Source organism: Lipotes vexillifer, unplaced genomic scaffold (genome assembly GCF_000442215.2).
Source record: "Lipotes vexillifer unplaced genomic scaffold, Lipotes_vexillifer_v1.1 scaffold1629, whole genome shotgun sequence".
NCBI lineage: Eukaryota > Metazoa > Chordata > Mammalia > Artiodactyla > Lipotidae > Lipotes > Lipotes vexillifer.
In genome coordinates this window covers 250,687-277,228 of record NW_006790230.1, presented here as the reverse complement: position 1 = coordinate 277,228, position 26,542 = coordinate 250,687, and the positions used below count along the sequence as shown (strand labels likewise).

The window sequence follows — 26,542 nt, the reverse complement described above, 5'->3', positions numbered from 1 at the left end:
CCGGGCATACAAATAATTGTCTGTAAACTGTTGTATATGAATGCTCCTTTTTGCCCCTCTGGTAATTTATCCATACCTCTTTTGTGGCACTTAGGATAATCCTATTCCATAGTTAACACATATCCTTAGTTCTGCTGAAATGTATGGTGTGAATGCTATAGAAAAATCTAGCATACTGTCCTGTATATAAAGTATATAAATATTTCTTACATTATAAAGGTAGGATAACACAGTGGTAAGGAGTAAAAGTTTTGAGCCAGCTGGATCTGAATTCAAATCCTGACTGCACTGCTAACTGTGTGACCTGAGCAAGCTTTTGAATATTTTTTCCTTAGGTATCTTCCATCGCAAAAGAGAAACAATACATATATTACGGTGTTTTAAGAATTAAGTAAGGGTATGTATGTAAATCACTTTGTTCAGTGCCTGACAATTATTATTTTGAATTTAAAAAGGGCTATTTATGTTTAATGTGGCTTTGTATCATTGGCACTTTAATCACACCTAGTGAGATAGGCTTTTATGGGATGTTCTGGGAAACTATCATTTAAGTTGTTTCTTCAAAATATGTTCCAGCAATTGATTTATGGACTAACTTTTGGAACACATCCTATTCATACTACTGAGGCATCTTTTAAAGATCGTAAATGTAGTTAAATATACTCACAACATATCAGTTTTTATTATCCTTAGTGGTTTTTGAGGAAAGGCAGCATTACCCATACAATAACAAAGAGGTAAAAGTATTTCTGTGTAGATTTTATAGAGACTTCTGGACACTTTTAATTAAATACTAGAAGCAATGACTCAGGCTGTTTATCATGCATAATTTTCCTCTAGAATATGTGGTTTCCCATCATAACACAGGTATATCACTAGCACTAATTCTATACTCATTAGTCATGACATTTCTGGATAACAAAATAGAATGTTCACCTTTAAAATATCTTCTGCAGCTCCATTTTTCTGAATTTTATTATTTGTTTCTTTCAGCATCATTCTTGGTCTAATACTTTCAATTGATTATCAGTTAGCACTTAGAGCTTTTAGAATGTTTTTCTTAGACTTCTGGTATACCCCCACTAAAGGTTTTATTCAAGGCCTAGAAATAGCTTCAATAGCTTTTGTAAAGCTTTAGGTCTTTTAAAGACTGGCCTGTAGCCAAACCCTGACCCAATGGGTGGAACTGAGAATAGTAGTTCCAAAACTATTGCCCAAGCCTGTAAACTTGCAGTGTACTGTAACCAAGGATAGGAGAGGCATTGGGAAAAAGATCAAAACTCTGACCCCAAGGTCAGCTGGGTAACTATGCAATCTAATTCTTAAGAGAGAATGCTGATATTCTTTACAGATCCCTGAAGATGCTAAGCTGTAGACCTGTCAAAGGTATACATCAGAATTTTACAGGTTCCAAGTCTAACCTCCCTTGGTTAAATAGATTATTTCCCAGATAATGCGAGTAGTTCACCCAAGTGAACATCATCTATAAAGGATGATCTACCAGTAGAGAAAAATTCTCCACTTAGCTCCTTAGTAAGCAAGTATATCTATTTTGTTTGTTCATTCCATTCATTCCTTCAACAAATATTTATTAAGCACCTACATATGTGCTAGGCATTATTCTAAGCACATGGATTTCAGAAGCCAAAAAACAGACAAGGTTTCTGCTCTAAGGAAGCTTACATATTAATGGAGAAGACAGACAACAAACAAGTAATTTGACAATAAGGATACAAAGATAAAAAGATGGTGGACAGAGGACCAACACAGATGGTTCTATTGTTTCTTGATTCAGTGACTGAATGATTAACTGAGTGAATTTATGGAACCCTTAAGTATGAGTGAGATAGTTTGATTATAGAAAGCCTGTTCAGAAAATAGCAGTTCTGTAGGAAGAACCACATGAGCAATTTATTTAAGTACCAGTAATAAATTCTGATGTTTACTTGCATTTTCTAAGAGTGAAAAACAATTGCTGTGCATTTTGTATCATGTACTCAAAAACATCTTGTTACACAGGTAAGAATCATAAATTTAGTGATGAAGAAATTGAGGCTCAGGATGGTTTAAAATTTTGCCCTAAGATGTCAGTGCTGGGATTCAATCCTGTATCTGTTTGAATCATAGTCTTTTTATATCCTATGCTATCCTTCCAGTAAAATACTTGCTGATTTCAAGCAATTAATATTTTCTATCACCATTACCTAAACACACCTTGTGCTTCTCTGTCCCTCTTTCTTTGTTCATAGCACTCTGGTGAGCTGTATCCTATAGCCCACCTCTGCTTCCTACCTGATATTCAATCATCATCAAATTAAGAATAATAACTTCAACCCTATCTAAAATAAACAATAAAAGGGTGGGAGGGGACATAAGAACATTGCTAATGTTATATATTTAAGTTGAAATCATAAATTTAAATTTTATTATTTCAATGTGTAATTGTAAAAGATATATTTCCCATGATTTTATCACTATGGGAATTTAAAGATTTTTTCCATTGTTAATCACAAGGTATGATATATTAGGTTAACGAACTAGTACAACACTTAATACATAAATTTTCCTCTAAAACATTTTTAAGAATACATCAACTACAGAAAATGATGAGTTACATCAACTAAATTAAGGAGAATTATTAATCAAAGATATTTGTGGAGAATACATTTTCTTCAACGGTATGTGAGATATATATTCAGCATATGACATGGTTCTTGCCCTCAAGGATTTTATGATCTTAATATTGCTTAAACACAAACATAAAATTATGATATCTTTGGCAGAAGAACAAAAGACTTATTCTTTCTTTAAAAAAAAGACCCCTTTCCTAATTGCCAAAAATTTTAAATTTTACCCTAAAAATTTTAGTTTTCAACATCTTTAAGTCCAAAATCATTACTGACTTTGTAGTCAATTAGTACTGATAGTTGTTCATTATAAACTACATTTGATTTTAAGCATGTATATATATATATATATATTTTTTTTTTTCTTTTTGCGGTACGTGGGCCCCTCACTGTTGTGGCCTCTCCAGTTGTGGAGCACAGGCTCTGGACGCGCAGGCTCAGCGGCCACGGCTCACGGGCCTAGCCACTCCGCGGCATGTGGGATCTTCCCAGACCAGGGCATGAACCCGTGTCCCCTCCATCGGCAGGTGGACTCTCAACCACTGAGCCACCAGGGAAGCCCTTAAGCATGTATTTTAATGAATGTATAGCACTACCATTTAATAATTAAAAACTTCTGTGAAAACAAGCTACAATGAATGTCAGAATGCAGAAAAGTCATAGAAATCCAAACCCAATGTTCTCTAAAGTGTAATTTGATGTACTATTCTTTCATAACATTTCATTAATAACCCAGTAAAATGACCTGAGAAAAGAAAGGTTAATCCACTCTTTATATATTTTCTCTAAACATTGCTTTAAGAAAAAGATTGTCTTTGAGTCAGCCACATTATGCCAGGCACTGCAATCCTTCCTTTACTACAGGATAGACATGTAGGCTACAGTATGAAATAAGAAGCCTGGATTCCATGCCCTGATTTACTAGAGAGAATAAAGGACTACAAGTAAAAAGTCTGTGTGAGAAAAGACATCTATTTAATATAAACTCTAACCATCAATTCTTTGATTGGGTAAAGTAATAGTTTAAAAGTATTCTAAACTTCTTGGGGGCAAACGTATAACACAAACTCTGAATATATTAGTAAACTGTAAAGTAGATTCTCCTCAACTGGTTCTCAATTTTGGCTGCTCTTTGGAATTGGGGGAACTTTCAAAAATACTGATGCTGAATCCAATTCCAAGGATTCTAATTTAACTGGACTGAGGTGCAGGCTGTAAAGATTCCTTGGGTAATTTTAAATGTAGCTAAGACTGAGAACTAAGCTCATACACAATTATTTTAATATCAGGTTAACAAAACATGTTCTATCTAGTTGTTTACTAAATTAATGCCAACAGCACCAAAGGATGTGAACACAGTTTTGGGTAACACTAAACGTGAAGAGTTTTTACAGAATGAGAAAATGTACGGACTTTCAATGGGATATATTTATTAGAATTTCAGAGACATGGTGAAGTTACTGCAATTTAAATTCTATAAAAGAAATGGAATTTCAGGAGGACCTGAGAGTGAGTGGAATTGCATCCAGACAGGATCCGACAGGAGCTGGTGGAGGCCAGCATCATAATTCATCTTTACATCTCCAGCTTAGATACACTATTGTGCTTGTTAAATTAAATGGGAAATAAAGGCCAAACCTGCAACTAAAGTTTAAAGACCTCTTCCCCCTCAGAAAATAGCTGGTGTTCATGAAGTTCATAGTGTAACTTTAGTAGTCAGTTCAAAGAAAATGTTAGAAAATTAAAATGAACCCCCTTCCCTCAATAATTTAGTTTGAAAATATTTTTTTAGAAACTATATATCATTTTAACAATGGTGAGCAAAGTTTTGCTTCAATATCAATTCTGAATTAAAAATGCACCCACTTGAAAGATTTATCAAATGAAGAACAGTAATTCACAAAATGGCTATTTACTACAAAGAATATTTAATTATGATAAATTGAGAGTAGATTATGAAGTTCTTGAGGGCAGCAACTGGCTCTCATTCATTTCTGTATCCTTCAATACCAAGCACCTAGGAGGTACTCAATAAATATAGGTTCAATTAACGAGTCTGTTTCAGACTAGCATTAATCAACTTCAAGGTCAGCAGATATAATGTTAGAAAAATACTAATAAAAATAATTATTTAACAGGCTAAATGATTCAAAGAGTAAACTTTGCATACAGATACTACTTTCTTGGCTAAAATGACATAAAAATTAAAACAAAAACCAAACAGAAAACCATACTGGATATTGTGAGAGGGGAATAAGAGAGTTGGGGACTTCCCTGGTGCCACAGTGGTAGAGAATCCACCTGCCAATGCAGGGGACATGGGTTCGAGCCCTGGTCCAGGAAGATCTCACGTGCCTTGTAGCAACTAAACTGTGTGCCACAACTTCTGAGCCTGTGCTCTTGAGCCCACAGGCCACAACTACTGAAACCTGCGTGCCGAGAGCCCGTGCTCCACAACAAGAGAAGCCACCGCAGTGAGAAGCACGTGCACTACAAGGAAGAGTAGCTCCCACTCGCCGCAACTAGAGGAAGCCCGCGTGCAGCGAAGACCCAAAGCAGCCAAAAATAAATAAATAAATAATAAATTTATTAAAAAAGAGTTGATTCCTTTAGACATACAATCTTATTAATGATGCGAAAGCCACAGAGTGACAGAATTTCAGAGTTCTAAGAGACCTTACATAATAATTCATTACAAGAAAAATGCCACATGATCATACAAAATTGAAAAATGACAGAGGAATTGACATAGGAATTCACATCAAGATTCTGCGGTCTGAGATGGACTTGAAGTTATATCTTGAGGTAAGGAAAGGCCACAGAAAGGGAGCAGAGAGCATTCAAGATGAGTTTAACTGTGTGAACAAAAATCTAGAGTTAGAAAAGTACAAGATATTTTTGAAATTAAAAAAATAATTTGATAGGAATACAGTATTTATATATGAGTGAGAGAAAAGACAAGGCTGGAAGGGAGTATTTAATTCTCAATTAAGGAATCTGGACTGAAAAGGTAGGATTTGAATGGTTTTTAAGACATTAATAAAGTCAACAATTTATCAAGGATATATTACTGATCCTTTTGTGTTCTACTAAAGGCATCACGAACAACAAAAACACCCAAATGGATTGTTAGGCAATGAATACTCCTATTCATTTATACATTTTACCTTAATATTCTTTTTAAAGTACCGAGGTATATAAACACATTTTAGAAGACTGAGAGTGGAGTAATGGGACCCATTTATATGATTTAGTAGTTTGATTTTACTTTTTTTTTAAAACAGGGAACATGTTTAATTTTTAAGTAAAATGAAAAAATGTATAGCAGCTGTCTAACCAGAGAGTGGCCTATTCCTTAAGGTATAATTTGATTTGAATAGAATTATTTAGAAATATCAAAGCTAAATTCCATTCCTACTGTTTTTATTGCTTATAATGAGTAACTGGCATAGCTCTTACACTATTCTTAGCATGAAACTTGGCACTTTGGCACTACACTGATGTCAACTCAATTTAGAGTAGGAACTCAGTTATCGACTAAATACAGAAATGAGAAAGTGGTGTTCTGTTGAAAATTACCACACAGCATTCCAAATTTCACATTACATTTTAGAACCATCCTTTTTTTCCTTACATATTTTATTTTAAAGAATTGTGGGGACTTCCCTGGTGCCACAGTGGTTAAGAATCTGCCTGACAATGCAGGGGACATGGGTTCGAGCCTTGGTCTGGGAAGATCCCACATGCCGTGGAGCAATTAAGCCTGAGCGCCACAACTACTGCCTGTGAGCCACAACTACGGAGCCCGTGTGCCACAACTACTGAAGCCTGCGCGCCTAGAGTCCATGCTCCGCAACAAGAGAAGCCACCGCAATGAGAAGCCCCTGCTCGCAGCAACTAGAGAAAGCCCGGGCACAGCAACAAAGACCCAATGCAGTCAAAAATAAATAAAACAAACTTATTAAAAAAATTGTGGAAAATGTCAAACATAAACAAAAGTATAATAGTATAATAAAACCTCATGAACCCATAACCCAGCATCGGCAAGTATCAACCTTCTGCCAAAGTTGTTTCAACTACCCATCTTTGTTTCTTCTAAAATATTTTAAAGCAATTCTCAGACATGATATAGTTTATACATAAATATTTCAAAATGTACCTCTAACAGATACAGATGTAATATAAAAAGTCACATTAAAGAGCCTGTTCATCCTGAAATTTTTCCCTTCTTAGTAAATGGCTCAAGCCAAAACCTCAGAGTCATCCTTGACTCATCTTTCTCTCATACTAAAGAGCCAATATGACATGCAATACTGGTTAGATTCTGAACCTCCCCTGCTATGCTATCATTATTTAAGTCATAACACCTTTTGCCTGTCCTATGGCCACAGCTCCCTAACTGGTCTCCCTAGCACCCCTGCAACCTCAGATTCTGCACTTGTTGCCTCTGCCTGAAATGCTTTCCCTCCAAAAAAAACTGGGAATTGTCACTTCCTTGAGGTCTTTTCGAATTTGATCCTATTAGAAAGGCTTGCCCTTACCATCATGTCTATACAACATGGCAACAACCATCACCCCTTAACCTACCCCTTTTGGCTGTCTTCTCCATCACCACCTGATGTATTTACTAGTTTGTCTTATCCTGTTAGATTGTAAGCTTCAGGAGGGCACTGTGTTGATTTTATTCACTTTTGTATCACTTTGTATCACTAGTGTCCAAAATTGTAGTGACACACAGACATGGAGTAGGCCCTTAAGTATTTAAGACTGAAAATTATTTGATAACTAACAGATTATAATTTTAAAACTTTTTCCTAGAGAATTTGAAACAATAATTGAAATTCATTTGGGAAGTACATCTTGAGAGCTCTGTCTCAAGATTTTTTAAATCAAGTCTATCAATTATTTAAATCAATTTGTAATATATGTGTCCTATTTAAGCAGTGCGGATTATGCACCTTGAAAACATATCTAGATGTTTGTATGTATGTATGTATTTATTTTTATTTATTTACTTATGGCCCCGCGGCGTGGCATGCGGGATCTTAGTTCCCCCACCAGGGACCTAACACCTGCAGTGCAAGCCAGGAGTCTTAACCACTGGACCACCAGGTAAGTCCCTCTAGCTGTATTTAAACAAGTGGCATTACTTAGTGTCAAATCTGCATTCAGCATCTAGAATCACATGAAATCAGCACTAAAACAACACCAAAGCTCACAATATAGGCAGCCATTATCTTGCTCTAGTTCTATGATTCTTTGCCAAAAATAGTGCAATGTAAGATCAATCAACTATGCCAATAAAACCGGGGTAAAGGAGATAAGGAAAGCAGTGATGCAATACAAATGATTTCAGTATCAATTTGGTATTTTATATTAGAAAACTATTTTTGTTTTCTCTTTACAAAAGAGAATGTTGTTGCTACTATGTCTATGTCATCAACTTAAACACCAGACTGTTTACAACCCATGTTGTGGTGAAATTTACATCTGTTCGTAGATGTAACTGAGTTGGCATAATGTGGGTGATGACTGTAGAAAACTGTCCAAGTTCCCTAGTACTGACACTTCCTTGATTTCTGAATACCGCGAGACGGTCAACTTTTCCCCTTAAAGTGTATTTGAAAAATGTCCCTGTGACTATAAGCACAACATGAATCTTCCCTTTCTCTCGCACTGCCCTACTGTCAGTGCTTCCCATTTCGAAAATGAGTGGGAACCCCCCTAACTCAGTGGCCCTGGCAAAGTCTGGACGCCAACTGGGGATCTCCATTTCTCCCGCGGACTGCCAAGCCCAGGGACCGGACGGGGTGAGAGAGGACTGCAGGGAACTGTGCTGGCAGCTCTCTGGGTTGAGGGGCAAGGAAAGGAAACTTCCTTCTTGGACTCGGCGAGGAGAGTGAGAAAGACGAAATGAAAGCGTGGGGGTGGTTCAAGAACGGTCTCTGTTTCGCCGCGGACTCGCAAGGCCTCCGCCAGCCCCGGGAGGGAGGTCACAGGAGCACCGGCGTCGTGAGGTCGGAAAGGCGGGTGGTGCTGTGCCTCGGCCCGAAGCCAAAATCAAGGCGACCTCCAGAGAAGGGAGGAAGCTCCGGGCCCCGTCCCCACTCCGCCTCGCTTCCCCGGGAGCGGCGGCTGGGCAGGAGCGGGGAGGAAAACGGCCGCCGGGCCCAGAGGGGCACCAGGCCGCGCCCATCACCCGGGCCTCCGGCCGCAGCAGGCCCGCCGGGCGGTCGGCGAAGCCCGGTGCGGAGGGCGCGGCCGCCTCGCGTGAACCCTCCCTGGCCCCTTCGGGAGTCGCCACCCCTTCTTCCCGCCGCGGTACCTGCACTGCACGACTGAGGAAGGTCCCCGCGTCGGCCGCCAGCTTCTTCACGTTGAAGTCCATGATGTTCATCCTGGGAGGCAACCGACCAGAGCTGCCGGCTGACCTAGCAGGGAGGCTGAGGCGCCGCGGTCGGGCTGGGGCGCCGGGCGAGTGGCGGGGGCAGACGTGGTAGGTGGAGGGAGGCGGCGCCAGTCCCGCCGCCGCAGCTGTCGTTTCCGTGAAGGGGGAGAGAGAGGGTGGGGCGAGGGGAGAGAACTAGCGCCTCGGAGCCGGCTGCGCGCCAAGGCGGCGGCGGCGGCGGCGGCGGCGGCCGAGACACAGGGCCTGTCCCGCCGGGAGTGCTGCCACTGACGTCGGCAGGGGCCGCGGTGGGTCTGCAGAGGACTACCGGGCAACCCGGACGTGAAAGTCCGGGTACCGTACGGAGAAAAAGAGCGCGGGCTACGGGGCGGAGCCTTTGTACAGGTTATCGCGGGAACAGCGACCCCTTCAGGATCGCCGCGGGGCGCGCCGGGAGCTTGGCCAGGCGTCGTGTTCGTCGTCAGTTGCGCGCCGCTGGGCGGCTGAGGCGCTGCGTGTTTGCAATTAAGACCCTGAGAACCAAGAGCAGAGACAGCCCAAATCCCCCCTTTTTGTTTTAAGTGAAAATGTGGAAGTTGTAGCATAAAATTACAGTATCTGTGAAATTAGAACCACCAGCTCCGTGTCATCTTGTAGCACCCGCGCCCCGCTGGTCCCTGACGCCTGGATGGCACTTGGCGAACGTTTGCAGTACAGGGTCGAATTTAATGTCCCCACCGAGCCTGTTGCTCATTCATTCAGCATTATTGAATATCTGCCGTGTACCAGGATTGAGTCATGTGCTGGAGATACCATGCTGAACAAGACTGTCCCTGCCCTCAGGAAGCTCTCAGTTCGGTTACTTGACAACCTTCAGAGACACCTCCATCCCCCTGCTCCAGTTCTGTTTCTATTTGCTGCCACAAGGATTTTGTGACTGCCTAACGTGCTGGATTACAAGATCAACACTAGGTGCATACTTGGTGCGAAATACGGTGCCCAGGACACCAAGTGCCGGGTGGAGAACGTATAAGATGGTGAGTGAGATAGAATAACCCTTAACTATTCAGCGAGGCGAATTTTAATAACTAATGAGAATATGATGTGAAATCTGTTCAAAACCCGGTAATTCCAAATGGCTTCTAAAGCAGTCTTCAGGATACAGCCTATGCTTGAACTAATTTAAAACAGGTGCAAGAACGGAGGGAGACACATTAGTATTTCAAGAGTAAAAAAAAGCTCTATGTATTTTTTGTCTCTGTGCCTTTGTGTTACCATAGGACTGGAAAAATGCAGGCCCGGCAGGCAATGAAATGAGCTCACATTCATGCTTCAGCGTTGTACTGAAACAACGGTCACAGCAGTAGGAGCTATGTTAAAGGCACAAAGATTAGTTCCTAAGGGTATTATAAGGAACAGCAGATAACATAAATATTTGTGTTCTTTGTGGTGGTGACAGAAGCAACCATTTCTTTCTAAGGTAACTACAAAAGAAAGAGTCGACTCCATCTATCTTTCTTCTCATTTTTCCAGAAATATGGAAAAGGAAATATGTAATCAGGAATTTGTTCTTTACTGTCCATTTTAAATTTTTATGTAGAAAACATTTTATCTCCAGATGTCTGTCTTCACAAGTATATTTGTCATAATCTATGCCTGTTTCTACAAAAGGAACACAACAGCGCCTTCACCATTAGAGGAAAAAACTCTGGATCCTCTTCCTCAAACTTGTGGATCTCCTGATTTGAAAAATAATCTTCACTTGTTCCTGTTGAGCCCTCTATAGCTATAATACTGATTCTTTTGTTTCACTGACAAATTCATAAGACTAGTGTGTTGTCTCTATTTCCTTACCATCTTAGAATTTCCTGCCTGGTTCCATGCAGTTGATTTCCACTTCTGTAACTATACCTAAACAGCATTCCTGAGGTTGCCAGTTATCTTCCTGATAAATCAAACGGCCTTTTCTCAGACTTCCACAGTGACTCTACCCAGCTCTTTCCCACAACACACCTCTTTCCAGGGCCTTATTGTTTCCTGGTTTCCCTGCTACCTCCTGGACTTTCTCACTCTATTTTGCTGGCACTTCTGATGACTTTACTGTAAGTATTCCTTAAAGCTCAATGTTTAGTACTTATTTATTGTTGTTTTCTTTGATTAGTTTCTTAATTGAAACTTCAGTTATACTACTTCATTCTTTCATTCATTCATTTAGTAAATATTTTTTGAACATCTGTGTGCCACATGGCATTGTTCTTATAACTGGGAATATAGCAGGCAACAAGACAGACAGTGCTTGCTCTCATGGGAGTTTATAACTAATCCCGTAAAACAGAAATTGAATACGTAGTCATAAGTATGATAAAATGCCTAGGGGAGTCCAGAGTGCTCTTAAATGTTCACCTCCAGCCTGTACCTAGTAACCTGAATTTTAATTTGGAGGCTTGGTCTTTCTGTAAGTGTTCCAGATCACTTTTTAATACTTTCTTTTTCTGTCCGCCATACTAACTTCTTATTCCAATAGTTCAAGGTATTAGGAAAGCAGTCTTTTAAAGTTCATATAAAGTGCTGAATATCTGAAATTATCCCCAAAGTTTTTAGCTTAAAAAATAAACAAAATTTTTATAAAAATGGCATTTTAGGTAGTATATATTTTAATGTTTTTTTTTTGTAGTGGCTGACAAAGTGTTGATTACCTTATGTTTAGACCAATGACATCGAAAGTGGAGTTATGTATACTTCATGGGTGTGCAAGATAATGCACTGGGGCACATAAAGATATATTAGAAGTTTGGCTTGCGTTTACTTCTATCTAATAAATAGAAAAATTTGTTTCATTAATTTTTTAAAAATATGGATTGACACTGGTCTCCCCACCTTGTGTTTATCAGATAGACACACATCACAAACCAACAGTAAATGAAGTATCCTAAGGGAAGAGTTGGAATTCCACAACTTGGAAGAGTTGAAGTTAGTACTTTACTTTGATTATGTGCTTCAGCATATGGTTACATAATACATTATGACTGGTTCCATGTCTTTGTAGATTATATTATCTATCTAGCTTTAACTGAATAAAACTTCACAGTAATGGACAGGTAGCCTAAAGAGTTTTCCCCAAATAAATCATCATTAAAAGTGTTGATACAAGCATAAGCAAACAAGAAATGCCAGAATCAATACTTCTACTTGCTGCATTTATCAGGAAGATTGTTGAAATATGGATTAAAAGATGATAATACTTGGTTCCAGCTTTCAGGGAACTCAGAATCTAGTAGGGGAAACAAACTTGTAAAGCAGTGTGTGAATGGTACCTGTAAAAGCTTGTTTAAGATTGGGCAAGGGTGAGAAAGTGTAGAGGAGGTGGGTATTAAGTTACCAGAATAGGGGAGGTGATAATTAGGACTTCTTGAGCTGGCTTTTTTTTTTTTTTTAACATCTTTATTGGAGTATAATTACTTTACAATGGTGTGTTAGTTTCTGCTTTATAACAAAGTGAATCAGTTATACATATACATATGTCCTATATCTCTTCCCTCTTGCGTCTCCCTCCCTCCCACCCTCCCTATCCCACCCCTCTAGGTGGTCACAAAGCACCTGATCTCCCTGTCTTGAGCTGGCTTTTGATGGAGTTCATCTGGCAGATTGAGGCATGAGGGTGGGGAGAGATGATCACACCTTCAACTTAGAAATATCAGGTTTTGGGCAGTGTGGATAATGGGTTGGAGAGGGGCAAAGACAGGTAGCAAGAGTGATTAGGTATCTATTGCCATACTCACCCTGTACTCTGCTATCTTTAAATCTTGGATTTGGAAACTTAGTTTTGACCAAAATTCCCCCTCCTTTGATCTCTGACTTCTTTACTCATTTGAGTGTGTTCTCATCATCATCAAGGCCTGCAATCCCATGCCTTGTTTTTATTTGTCCTATTTTTAACTTTCACCAGCACTCTCAGTTCCCTTTATCCTTGTGACCTATCAATCTACCTTCCTGGTTGAATGTTTTCTCTGTGCATACTCTCAAACTGCCAAGCATCATTAGGGAGAGTTGTACAACCTTGTAGATGGATGCTTGTACCAATGCATCATTGCTAACTTCCATTGAACCTTTACAACTACCTAAAATGCTTCTGCTTCTTCCTAATTAACTCTTTTTCACACACTCTGCAGAGCCTACTGCAAAATTTTGCCACTCTCCTAAGATGCCTGCCTTATTCTCATATACTCTTATTTTTAGCCTTTGATACTTTTTCTCCGCAGAGAAACTATGAATCATCAAGCTATATGGAGGGAGCTCCTTCAATAAAGTTCTCTTATTTCTACCTCTTATCCTTCTCCACACTCCTCCCCCAAATACTGCCAAATATTTCAAAGGAAGTGTCCTAGGTCTTCTCTTCTGATTTGAGCTACTGCTTTCTTTTTTTTCTTTCTTTTTTTTTTTTTTTTGCGTTACGCGGGCCTCTCACCACTGTGGTCTCTCCCGTTGCGGAGCACAGGCTCCGGACGCGGAAGCTCAGGGGCCACGGCTCACGGGCCCAGCCACTCTGCGGCATGTGGGATCTTCCCGGACCGGGGCACGAACCCATGTCCCCTGCATCGGCAGGCGGACTCTCAACCACTGCGCCACCAGGGAAGCCCAGAGCTACTGCTTTCTTAATCTTGGCTGCATATTGGCATCACCTGGAGAGTTTAAGCATCCACTGATGCCTAGATCACAACCCCAGAGCATGGACCAGGCATTGGGGTGCTCAGAAGTTCCCACAGGTGATTCTAATGTGTGGCCAAGGTTGAGAATGTAAGTATCATCCTCTGAGAACTTGGTCTGCCAGTCTCTACCCTCTGCCTACAGATGCATTACGTTTCTCATCTTCTGGGCAGCAACCATTTCTTGTCCATTTTTATATTTTTATGGTCTACCTTCCTGGCAACATAGTGGATTCTCAAATACCCTTGTTAAATGAATAAAGTAATCAAATAAAGCTGCATACAGTTCTTTTGTGACTCCTCCTCCCCAACCTAAATTTCCAACTACAGATTCAGTATTTCCAGTGCTGAGCCTGTTGTAGTTTACTCTTTCTGAAAGTTACTTTTCTTTTTGGGTTTCCTATAACTTTAAGTTGAATTATATGCACCAAGTCACCTAAGCTAGAAATCTGATCCCCTTTGATTATTTCCTCTTATTTCCCATGTCTGATTGATCGAGTCCTGGCAGTTTTTTTTCCTCTGAACTGTTTCTTGTCTTTATCCTCTTTTTTAAAAAATTGAGGTATAATTGACATTTAACATTATATTAGTTTTAAGTGTACAATGTAAAGATTTGCTGTTTGTATACATGTGAAATGATCACCACGATTATTCTAGTTAACATTAGTCACCTTACGTAGTTAAAATTTTTTTTTTTCTTGTGATGAGAACTTCTAAGATCTACTCTCTTAGCAACTTTCAAATATTGAATACAGCATTAGTAACTATAGTCACCAGACTGTATATTACATCCCCAGGACATGTTTATTTTATCACTGAAGGTTTATATATTTTGACTCCCGTCACCTATTTCTTCTTGTCTCCTTCCCCCTCTGGCAACCACCAATCACTTCTTTGTATCTATGAGCTAGTTTCTTTTGTTTTTATTTCTGTTTAGATTCCACATATAAGTGAGATCATATACTATTTGTCTTTGTCTGACTTACTTCACTTAGCATAATACCCTCAATGTTGTTGGAAATGGCAAGATTTCATTCTTTTTATGGCTACATAATAGTCCATTGTGTATATATGCCACATTTTCTTTATCCTTTCGTCCGTTGATGGACACTTAGGTTGTTTCTATATCTTGGCTATGGTAAATAATGCTGTAATGAACATGGGGGTGCAGATATCTTTTTGAGTTAGTGTTTTTGTTTTCTTCGGATAAATACTGAGAGGTGGAATTGCTAGGTCATATGGTAATTCTATTTTTATTTTTTTGAGGAATCTCCTTACTGCTTTCCATAGTGACTACACCAATTTACATTCCTACTAACAGTGCATGTCCCTTCTTTCCACATCCTCATCAATACCTGCTATTTGTTGTCTTTTTGATAATAGCCATTCTGACATGTGTGAGGTAATATTTCACTGTGATTTTGATTTGAATTTCCCTGATGATTAGTGATGTTGAGCATCTTTTCATGTACCTGATGGCCATCTTTATGTCTTCTTTGGAAAAATGTCTATTCAGATCTTCAGCGCATTTAAAAAATTGGATTTTCTTTTTTTTTGCTATTGAGTAGTATGAATTCTTTATATATTTTAGATATAAATCCCTCATCAGATATATTTCTTGAAAATATTTTCTCCCACTCAGTAGGTTGCCTTTTCACGTTGTTGGTGTGGTGGTTTCCTTTGCTGTGCAAATGATTTTTAGTTTTGTGTAGTTCCACTTGTTTATTTTTGCTTTTGTTGCTTTTGCTTTTGGTGTCAGATTAAAATAAAATCTCTGGGTATATGCCCAGTAGTGGGATTGCTGGGTCGTATGGTAGTTCTATTTTTAGTTTTTTATGGAACCTCCATACTGTTCTCCATAGTGGCTGTATCAGTTTACATTCCCACCAACAGTGCAATAGGGTTCCCTTTTCTCCACACCCTCTCCAACATTTATTGTTTGTAGATTTTTTGATGATTCAAAGAGTCATATACCACAATGTTCATTGAATCTCTATTTACAATAGCCAGGACATGGAAGCAACCTAAGTGTCCATTGACAGATGAATGGATAAAGAAGATGTGGCACATATATACAATGGAATATTACTCAGCCATAAAAAGAAATGAAATTGAGTTATCTGTAGTGAGGTGGATGGACCTAGAGACTGGTAGTGAGGTGGATGGACCTAGAGACTGTCATGGAATGAAGTAAGTCAGAAAGAGAAAAACAAATACTGTATGCTACACATATATATGGAATCTAAAAAAAAAAGATTATGGAGAACCTAGGGGCAAGACAGGAGTAAAGACGCAGATGTAGAAAATGGACTTGAGGACATGGGGAGGGGAAAGGGTAAGCTGGGATGAAGTGAGAGAGTGGCATGGACATATACACTACCAAATGTAAAATAGATAGCTAGTGGGAAGCAGCCACATAGCACAGGGAGATCAGCTCAGTGCTTTGTGTCCACCTAGAGGGGTGGGATAGGGAGGGTGGGAGGGAGACACAAGAGGGAGGAGATATGGGGATATATGTATATGTACAGCTGATTATAAAGCAGAAACTAACACACCATTGTAAAGCAATTATACTCCAATAAAGATGTTAAAAAATAAAATTTTAAGAATTAAAAAATTAAAAAAAATTAAAAAATCTCCAAGACTTACCTCAAAGAACTTACCACCTATGTGTTCTTGTTGGAGTTTTATGATTTCAGGCCTTATGTTCAAGTCTTTAATCGATTTTGAGTAAATTTTTGTATGTAGTGTAAGATAATGGTCCAATTTCATTCTTTTGCATGTGACTCTCCAATAATCCCATTACCATTTATTGAAAGAGACCGTCTTTTCTCCATTGTATATTCTTGCTTCCTTTGTCATAAATTGACCATATAAATGTAGATTTCTGGGTGGTCTGCTCTGTTTTATTGATCTATGTGTCTGTTTTTATGCCAATACTACACTTAAAAAATTATTTTAGCCCTGTAATATAGTTTCAAATCAGGGAGCATGATGCCTCTAGCTTTGTTCTTCTTTCTCCAGATTGCTTTGGCTGTTCAGGGTCTTTTATGGTTCCATACAAATTTTAGGATTGTTTGTTTTATTTATGTGAAAAATGTCATTGGAATTTTGATAGGGATTGTGTTGAATCTATAGATCGCTTTGGGTAGAATGGACATTTTAATGATATTCATTCTTCCAATTCATGAGCATGACATATCTTTCCATTTATTTGTTCCTTCAGTTTTTTCCACTAATGTTTTGTAGTTTTAAATATACAGGTCTTTCACCTCCTTGATTAAATTTGTTCCTAGGAATTTTATTATTTTCAATGCTTTCTTAATTTCTCTTTCTGATAGTTCATTATTACTGCATATAAACAAAACAGATTTTTGTATATTGATTTTGTATCATGCAACTTTACTGACTTTATTAGTTCTAACAATTTGTTTTGGTGGAGTCTTTAGGGTTTTCCGTATCATGTGATCTGCAAATAGTGATAGTTTCCTTCTTCCTTTCTAACTTGGATGCCTTTTATTTCTCTCTTCTTGCCAAATTTCTCTGGCTAGGACTTCTAATACTATGTTGAATAAAGTGGAAAGAGTTGGCATCCTTGTCTTGTTACTGATCTTAAGGGAAATGCTTTTAGCTTTTCATCTTTGAGTACTATGATAGCTGTGGGCTTCTCATATATGGCCTTTGTTGTGTTGAGGTTTTTTTAAATCAGAAATGGGTGTTGGATATTGTTAGATGCTTTCTCTGCATATATTGATATGATCATATGATTTTTATCCTTCATTTTGTTAATGTGGTATATCACGTTGATTGATTTGTGGATATTGAACCATCCTTGCATCCCTGAATAAATCCCACTTGGTCATGGTATGTGATCTTTTTAATATATTGTTGAACTCAGTTTGCTAAGATTATATTGAGGATTTTTGCATCTATGTTCACTAGGTATATTGGCTTCTAATTTTCTTTTCTTGTGGTATCCTTGTTGCAAGGTTTTTGATTACTGATTCAATCTCCTTCTAGTAATTAGTTCAGATTTTCTGTTTCTTCCTGATTCAGTATTGGTAGGTTGCATGTTTCTAGGAATGTGTCCATTTCTTCTAGGTTGTCAAATTTGTTGGCTTATAATTGTTCATAGTGCTCTTTTATGATCCTGTGTATTTCTGTGATATCAGTTGTAATAGCTCTTCTTTCATTTCTGATTTTTTTATTGAGTCCTCTCTTTTGCTTGGTGAGTCTAGCTAAAGGTTTGTGAATTTTAACTTTTCAAAGAACCAACTCTTAAGTTCATTGATCTTTTCTATTGTCTTTTTAGTCTCTATTTTATTTATTTCTGCTCTAATGTTTGTATTTCTTTCTTTTTACTAACTTTGTGCTTCATTTGTTCTTCTTTTTCTGGTTCCTTTAAGTGTAAAGACGGAGTGTTTATTTGAGATTTTTCTTGTTCTTGAGATAGGCCTGTATCACTATGAACTTACTTCTTAGAACTGCTTTTGCTGCATCCCATAGATTTTGGAATGCTATATTTCTATTTTCATTTGTCTCAAGGTATTTTTAATTTTCCCTTTGATTTCTTTGTTGACCCATTTTTTGTTCCGTAGCATGTTGTTTAATCTCCACATATTTGTGATTTCTAGTTTTCTTCTTGTAATTAATTTCTAGTATATTATTGTGGTTGGAAAAGATGCTTGATATGATTTCAATCTTAAGTTTAAGATTTGTGCTCTAACATATGTCTATCATGGAGAATCTTCCATGTGCACTTGAGAAGAATGTGTATTGTTTCAGGGTAGAATGTTCTGTATGTCTATTATGTACATCTGGTCTAACATGTTATTTAAGGCTGATGCTTTTTAATTTTCAGTCTGGATGATCTATCCATTCATGTAAATGGGGTATTAAAGTCCCCTACCATTGTACTACAGTCTATTTCTCTCTTTAGATCTATTAATATTTGTTTTATATATTTAGGTGCTCCTATGTTGGGTGCATAAATGTTGACAAATGTTGTATCTTCTTTTTGGATTGACTTCTTTATCATTATGTAATGCTCTTCTTTGTCTCTTATTATAGTCTTTGTTTTAAAGTCTATTTTGTCTAATATAAGTATGCTACTCTTTCTTTAGTTTTAATTTTCATAGAATATCTTTTTTCATCTTTTCATTTTCAGGCTGTGTGTGTCCTGACATCTGAAATGAGTCTCTTGTAGGCAGCATGTATGGGTCTTGTTTTTTTTAACCCATTTATCCACTCTATGTCTTTTGATTGGAGAATTATGTAATTTACATTTAAAGAAATTATTGAAAGGTATGGACTTATTGCCATTTGTTAATTGTTTTCTGGTTGTTTTGTACTTCCTCTCTGTTCATTTCTTCTTTGCTCTCTTCTTTTGTGGTTTGATGAGTTTTTAGTGGTATACTTATATTTCTTTCTCTATCTCTTTTGTGTATCTACTATATGTTTTTGCTTTGTGGTTATCATGAGGCTTACATATAACAACTTATACCTATAACAGTCTTTCTTAAGTCAGTAACTTAAATTTGATTGCATCTAAAGTTCTCCATTTTTACTCTACTATTTCCCCATATTATGTTTTTTTAATTTTAAACATTTTATTATGAAAATTTCAATCACACACATACTTAGTGAGAACAGTATAATAAATTCCCATATTCCATCACCCAGTGTCAATAATTATCATTTTAACAATATTTCAACTTTTTTCAAAAATAAGAACTACTTGAGTCATATCTTACAGATATCCTATTCAGTTTCTTGCCTAGTCATTTCTATTCCTTATGGACTTTAAGACACCTCATGTTAATTTCAATAGATTTTCTTATCTCTTACTTCCCTGAGAAGATAGGCTATTCAGTTTGAGATTTTCCCTTCCCTGCCATTTTCCCTTCTCTACACTTCAAAATATCTCAGAATTCTGTTCTTGTTTTTTTCTCTATCATTTTAAAATTTTTATTTATTTCTTTATGCAGCAGGTTCTTATTAGTCATCAGTTTTATACACATCAGTATATATATGTCAATCCCAATCACCCAATTCATCACACCACCCCCCTCACTGCCCCGCTGCCTTCCCCCTTTGGTGTTCTTATGTTTGTTCTCTACATTTGTGTCTCAATTTCTGCCCTGCAGACCGGTTCATCTGTACCATTTTTCTAGGTTCCACATACATGTGTTAATATATGATATTTGTTTTTCTCTTTCTGACTTACTTCACTCTGTATGACAGTCTCTACATCCATCCATGTCTGAACAAATGACCCAGTTTTGTTCCTTCTTATGGCTAATATTCCATTGTATATATGTACCACATCTTCTTTATCCATTCATCTGTCAATGGGCATTCAGGTTGCTTCCATGACCTGGCTATTGTAAATAGTGCTGCAGTGAACATTGGGGTGCATGTGTCTTTTTGAATTATGGTTTTCTCAGGGTATATGCCCAGTAGTGGGATTGCTGGATCATATGGTAATTCTATTTTTAGTTTTATAAGGAACCTCCATACTGTTCTCCATAGTGGCTGTATCAATTTACATTCCCACCAACACTGCAAGAAGTTTCCCTTTTTTCCACACCCTCTCCAGCATTTGTTGTTTGTAGATATTCTGATGATGCCCATACTAACTGCTGTGAGGTGATACCTCATAGTTTTGATTTGCATTTCTCTAATAATTAGTGATGTTGAGCAGCTTTTCATTTGCTTCTTAGCCATCTGTATGTTTTCTTTGGAGAAATGTCTATTTAGGTCTTCTGCCCATTTTTGGATTGGGTTGTTTGTTTTTTTAATATTGAGCTGCATGAGCTGTTTATATATTTTGGAGATTAATCCTTTGTCCATGGATTCATTTGCAAATATTTTCTCCTATTCTGAGTGTAGTCTTTTCGTCTTGTTTATGGTTTCCTTTGCTGTGCAAAAGCTTTGAAGTTTCAGAGTTTATTTTTGTGTATGGTGTTAGGGAGTGTTCTAATTTCATTCTTTTACATGTAGCTGTCCAGTTTTCCCAGCACCACTTATTGAAGAGACTGTCTTTTCTCCATTGTATATCCTTGCCTCCTTTGTCATAGATTAGTTGACCATAGGTGCGTGGGTTTATCTCTGGGCTTTCTATCTTGTTCCATTGATCTATGTTTCTGCTTTTGGGCCAGTACCATATTGTCTTGATTAATGTAGCTTTATAGTATAGTCTGAAGTCAGGGAGTCTGATTCCTCCAGCTCTGTTTTTTTCCCTCAAGACTGCTTTGGCTATTCAGGGTCTTTTGTGTCTCCATAAAATTTTAAGATTTTTTGTTCTACTTCTGTAAAAAAAAGCCATTGGTAATTTGATAGGGATTGCACTGAATCTGTAGATTGCTTTGGGTAGTACAGTCATTTTCACAATATTTATTCTTCCAATCCGAGAACATGGTATATCTCTCCATCTGTTGGTATCATCTTTAATTTCTTTCATCAGTGTCTTACAGTTTTCTGCATACAGGCCTATTGTCTCCCTAGGTAGGTTTATTCCTAGGTATCTTATTCTTTTTTTTGCAACTGTAAATGGGAGTGTTTTCCTACTTTCTCTTTCAGATTTTTCATCATTAGTGTACAGGAATGCAAGAGATTTCTGTGTGTTAATTTTATATCCTGCAACTTTACCAAATTCGTTGATTAGCTCTCGTAGAGTTCTGGTGGCATCTTTAGGATTCTCTATGTATAGTATCCTGTCATCTGCAAACAGCAACAGTTTTACTTCTTCTTTTTTTTTTTTTTTTTCCTGTACGCGGGCCTCTCACTGTTGTGGCCTCTCCCATTGCGGAGCACAGGCTCCGGACACGCATGCTCAGCAGCCATGACTCATGGACCCAGCTGCTCCGTGGCATGTGGGATCTTCCAGGACCGGGGCACGAACCCGTGTCCCCTGCATCGGCAGGCAGACTCTCAACCACTGCGCCACCAGGGAAGCCCTTACTTCTTCTTTTCCAATTTGTATTCCTTTTATTTCTTTCTCTTCTTGGATTGCCATGTCTAGGACTTCCAAAACTATGTTGAATAATAGTGGTGAGAGTGGGCATCCTTGTCTTGTTCCTGATCTTAGAGGAAATGCTTTCAGTTTTTCACCATTGAGAATGATGTTTGCTGTGGGTTTGTCATATATGGCCTTTATTATAGTGAGGTAGGTTCCCTCTATCCCCACTTTCTACAGAGTTTTTATCATAAATGGGTGTTGATTTTTGTCAAAAGCTTTTTCTGCATCTATTGAGATGATCATATGGTTTTTATTCAATTTGTTAATATGGTGTATCATATTGATTGATTTGCATATTTTGAAGAATCCTTGCATCGCTGGGATAAATCCCACTTGATCATGGTATATGATCCTTTTAATGTGTTGTGGGATTCTGTTTGCTAGTATTTTGTTGAGGATTTTTGAATCTATATTCATCAGTGATATTGGTCTGTAATTTTCTTGTTTTGTAGTATCTTTCTCTGGTTTTGGTATCAGAGTGATGGTGGCCTCATAGAATGAGTTTGGGAGTGTTCCTTCCTCTGCAGTTTTTGGGAAGACTTTGAGAAGGATGGGTGTTAGCTCTTCTCTAAATATTTGATAGAATTCACTTGTGAAGCCATCTAGTCCTGGACTTTTGTTTGTTGGAAGATTTTAAATCATAGTTTCAATTTCATTACTTGTGATTACTCTGTTCATATTTTCTGTTTCTTCCTGGTTCAGTCTTGGAAGGTTATACGTTTCTAAGAATTTGTCCATTTCTTCCAGGTTGTCCATTTAATTGGCATAGGGTTGCTGGTAGTAGTCTCTTAGGAGGCTTTGTATTTCTGCGGTGTCTGTTGTAATTTCTTTTTCTTTTCTAATTTTATTTATTTGAGTCCTCTCCCTCTTTTTCTTGATGAGTCTGGCTAATGGTTTATCAATTTTGTTTATCTTCTCAGAGAGCCAGCTTTTAGTTTTATTGATCATTGGTATTGTTTTCTTTGTTTCTATTTCATTTATTTCTTCTCTGATCTTTATGATCTCTTTCCTTCTACTAACTTTGGGTTTTGTTTGTGCTTCTTCCTCTAGTTCCTTTAGGTGTAACGTTAGATTGTTTATTTGAGATTTCTCTTACTTCTTGAGGTAGGCTTGTATAGCTATAAACTTCCCTCTTAGAACTGCTTTTGCTGCATCCCATAGGTTGTGGATCATCGTGTTTTCATTGTCATTTGTCTTTAAGTATTTTTTGATTTCCTCTTTGATTTCTTCAGTGATCTCTTGGTTACTTAGTAACGTATTGTTTAGCCTCCATGTGTTTGTGTATTTTACGTTTTTTTCCCTGTAATTCATTTGTAATCTCATAGCGTTGTGGTCAGAAAAGATGCTTGATATGATTTCAATTTTCTTAAATTTACTGAGGCTTGATTTGTGACCAAGATGTGATCTATCCTGGAGAATGTTCCATGTACACTTGAGAAGAAAGTGTAATCTGCTGTTTTTGGATGGAATGTCCTATAAATATCAATTAAATCTTTCTGGTCTATTGTGTCATTTAAAGCTTCTGTTTCCTTATTTATTTTCACTTTGGATGATCTGTCCATTGGTGTAAGTGAGGTGTTAAAGTCCCCCACTATTTTTGTGTTACTGTCGATTTCCTCCTTTATAGATGTTAGCAGTTGCCTTAGGTATTGAGGTGCTCCTATGTTGGGTGCATATGTATTTATAATTGTTTTATCTTCTTTTTGGATTGATCCCTTGAGCATTATGTCGTGTCCTTTCTTGTCTCCTGTAACATTCTTTATTTTAAAGTCTAATGTTATCTGATATGAGTATTGCTACTCCAGCTTTCTTTTGATTTCTATTTGCATGGAGTATCTTTTTCCATCCCCTCACTTTCAGTCTGTATGTGTCCCTAGGTCTAAAGTGGGGTCTCTTGTAGACAGCATATATATGGATCTTGTCTTTGTATCCAGTCAGCAAGCCTGTGTCCTTTGGGTGGAGCATTTAATCCATTCACGTTTAAGGTAATTATCGATATGTATGTTCGTATGACCATTTTCTTAATTGTTTTGTGTTTGTTTGTGTAGGCCCTTTTCTTCTCTTGTGTTTCCCACTTAGAGAAATTCCTTTACATTTGTTCTAGAGCTGGTTTGGTGGTGCTGAATTCTCTTAGCTTTTGCTTCTCTGTAAAGCTTTTTATTTCTCCATCGAATCTGAATGGGATCCTTGCTGGGTAGAGTAATCTTGGTTGTAGGTTGTTCCCTTTTATCACTTTAAGTATATCATGCCACTCCCTTCTGGCTTGTAGAGTTTCTGCTGAGAAATCACCTGTTAACCTTATGGGAGTTCCCTTGTATGTTATTTGTTGTTTTTCCCTTGCTGCTTTCAATAATTTTTCTTTAATTTTTGCCAATTTTTTTTTTTTTTTTGTGGTACGCAGGCCTCTCACTGTTGTGGCTTCTCCCATTGCGGAGCACAGGCTCCGGATGCGCAGGCTCAGCGGCCATGGCTCACGGGCCCAGACGCTCCGCGGCATGTGAGATCTTCCCAGACCGGGGCACGAACCCGTGTCCCCTGCATCAGCAGGCAGACTCTCAACCACTGCACCACCAGGGGAGCCCTAATTTTTGCCAATTTGATTGCTATGAGTTTCGGCGTATTTCTCCTTGGGTTTATCCTGTATAGGACTCTCTGCACTTCCTGGAGTTAGGTGGCTATTTCCTTTCCCATGTTAAGGAAGTTTTCGAGTATAATCTCTGGAAATATTTTCTCAGGTGCTTTCTCTGTCTCTTCTCCTTCTAGGACCCCTATAATGCGAATGTTGTTATGTTTCATGTTGTCCCAGAGGTCTCTTAGGCTGTCTTCATTTCTCTTCATTCTTTTTTCTTTATTCTGTTCCACAGCAGGGAATTCCACCATTCTGTCTTCCAGGTCACTTATCCATTCTTCTGCCTCAGTTATTCTGCTATTGATTCCTTCTAGTATAGTTTTCATTTCAGTTATTGTATTGTTCATCTCTGTTTGTTTGTTCTTTAATTCTTCTAGGTCTTTGTTAAACATTTCTTGCATCTTCTTGATCTTTGCCTCCATTCTTTTTCCAAGGTCCTGGATCATCTTCACTATCATTATTCTGAATTATTTTTCTGGAAGCTTGCCTATGTCCACTTCATTTAGTTGTTTTACTGGGGTTTTATCTTGTTCCTTCATCTGGTACATAGCCCTCTGCCTTTTCATCTTGTCTGACTTTCTGTGTATGTGTTTTTTGTTCCACAGGCTGCAGGATTGTAGTTCTTCCTGCTTCTGCTGTCTGCCCTCTGGTGGATCTAAGGGGCTTGTGCAAGTTTCATGATGGGAGGGGCTGGTGGTGGGTAGAGCTGGCTGTTGCTCTAGTGGGCAGAGCTTAGTAAAACTTTAATCTGCTTGACTGCTGATGGGTGGGACTGGGTTCCCTCCTTGTTGGTTGTTTGGCCTGAGGCAACCCAACACTGCAGCCTACCGAGGCTCTTTGGTGGGGCTAATGATGGACTCTGGGAGGGCTCGCGCCAAGGAGTACTTCCTAGAACTTCTGCTGCCAGTGTCCTTGTCCTCACAGTGAGCCTCAGCCGCCCCCCACCTCTGCAGGAGACCCTCCAACACTAGCAGGTAGGTCTGGTTCAGTCTCCCCTGGGGTCACTGCTCTTTCCCCTGGGTCCTGATGCATACATTACTTTGTGTGTGCCCTCCAAGAGTGGAGTCTCTGTTTCCCCGAGTTCTGTCAGAGTCCTGCAGTCAAATCCCTGTAGCCTTCAAAGTCTGATTCTCTAGGAATTCCTCCTCCTGTTGCCGGACCCCGAGGTTCGGAAGCCTGACGTGGGGCTCAGAACCTTCACTCCAGTGGGTAGACTTCTGTGGTATAAGTGTTCTCCAGTTTGTGAGTCACACACCCAGCAGTTATGGGATTTGACTTTACTGTGATTGTGCCCCTCCTACCATCTCATTGTGGCTTCTCCTTTGTCTTTGGATGTGGGGAATCTTTTTTGGTGAGTTCTAGTGTCTTCCTTTCAATGACTGGTCAGCAGTTAGTCGTGATTCTGGTGTTCTCACAAGAGGGTGTGAGAGAACGTCCTTCCCCATTTTATGTTTTGGATAGTTATTTTTCTTTTACTACTTTTGTCTTTTAATCTTCATACTAGCTTTATAAATAATTAATCCACTACTTTACTGTGTATTTACCTTTCTATTGAGACATGTTTTCATGTTACTAATTAGTACCCTTTCTTTTCAGCTTAAAAAGGTCCCTCTAACATTTCATGTGAATTGGATTTAGTGATGATAGACTTTTTTAGCTTTCCCTTGTCTGAAAAACTCTTTCTCTCTCCTTATCAATTATCATTCTGAATGATAATTTAGCTGGGTAGAGTATTCTATTTTTTTTTTTCCGGTACGCGGGCCTCTCACTGTTGTGGTCTCTCCCATTGCGGACCACAGGCTCCGGACGCGCAGGCTCAGCGGCCATGGCTCATGGGCCCAGCTGCTCCGTGGCATGTGGGATCTTCCCACACCAGGCCATGAACCTGTGTCCCTGCATCAGCAGGCGGACTCTCAACCACTGCGCCACCAGGGAAGCCCTGAGTAGAGTATTCTTGGTTGTTAGTTTTTCCTTTCAGCACTTTGAATGTATTATGCCACCCCATTTGGCCTGCAAAGTTTATACTGAAAAGTTTAATACTGCTCATTGTCTTATGGGGGTTACCTTGTGGGTAACAAGTTATTTTTGTACTGCTGTTTTTAAGATTCTCTCCTTGTCTTTAACTTTTAACATTTTAATTACAATGCCCCTTTGTGTGGGTCTCTTTGGGTTCAT

General features: G+C 38.5%; 2 protein-coding genes across 6 annotated transcripts in view; both read right to left on the bottom strand.

The window, feature by feature from the left end:
* SH3GLB1 (SH3 domain containing GRB2 like, endophilin B1) overlaps positions 1 to 9,217 on the bottom strand; it is a 49,273-nt gene extending 40,056 nt beyond the window's left edge. For 2 of the 5 annotated variants that reach the window (XM_007463268.1, XM_007463269.1), the window contains exon 1: positions 8,953 to 9,024. In XM_007463268.1, coding sequence (XP_007463330.1) covers positions 8,953 to 9,024 — 72 coding nt within the window. Of the gene's footprint in view, positions 1 to 8,952 lie in introns of all 5 variants that reach the window. The other 3 variants (XM_007463272.1, XM_007463271.1, XM_007463270.1) reach the window with 3 other exon arrangements.
* Positions 9,059 to 26,542, bottom strand: part of LOC103069398 (epithelial chloride channel protein-like) — an 84,568-nt gene continuing 67,084 nt past the window's right edge. The window contains 3 exon segments of the mRNA XM_082931290.1: positions 9,059 to 9,339; positions 9,419 to 9,548; positions 9,962 to 10,077. Coding sequence (XP_082787416.1) covers positions 9,059 to 9,339; positions 9,419 to 9,548; positions 9,962 to 10,077 — 527 coding nt within the window.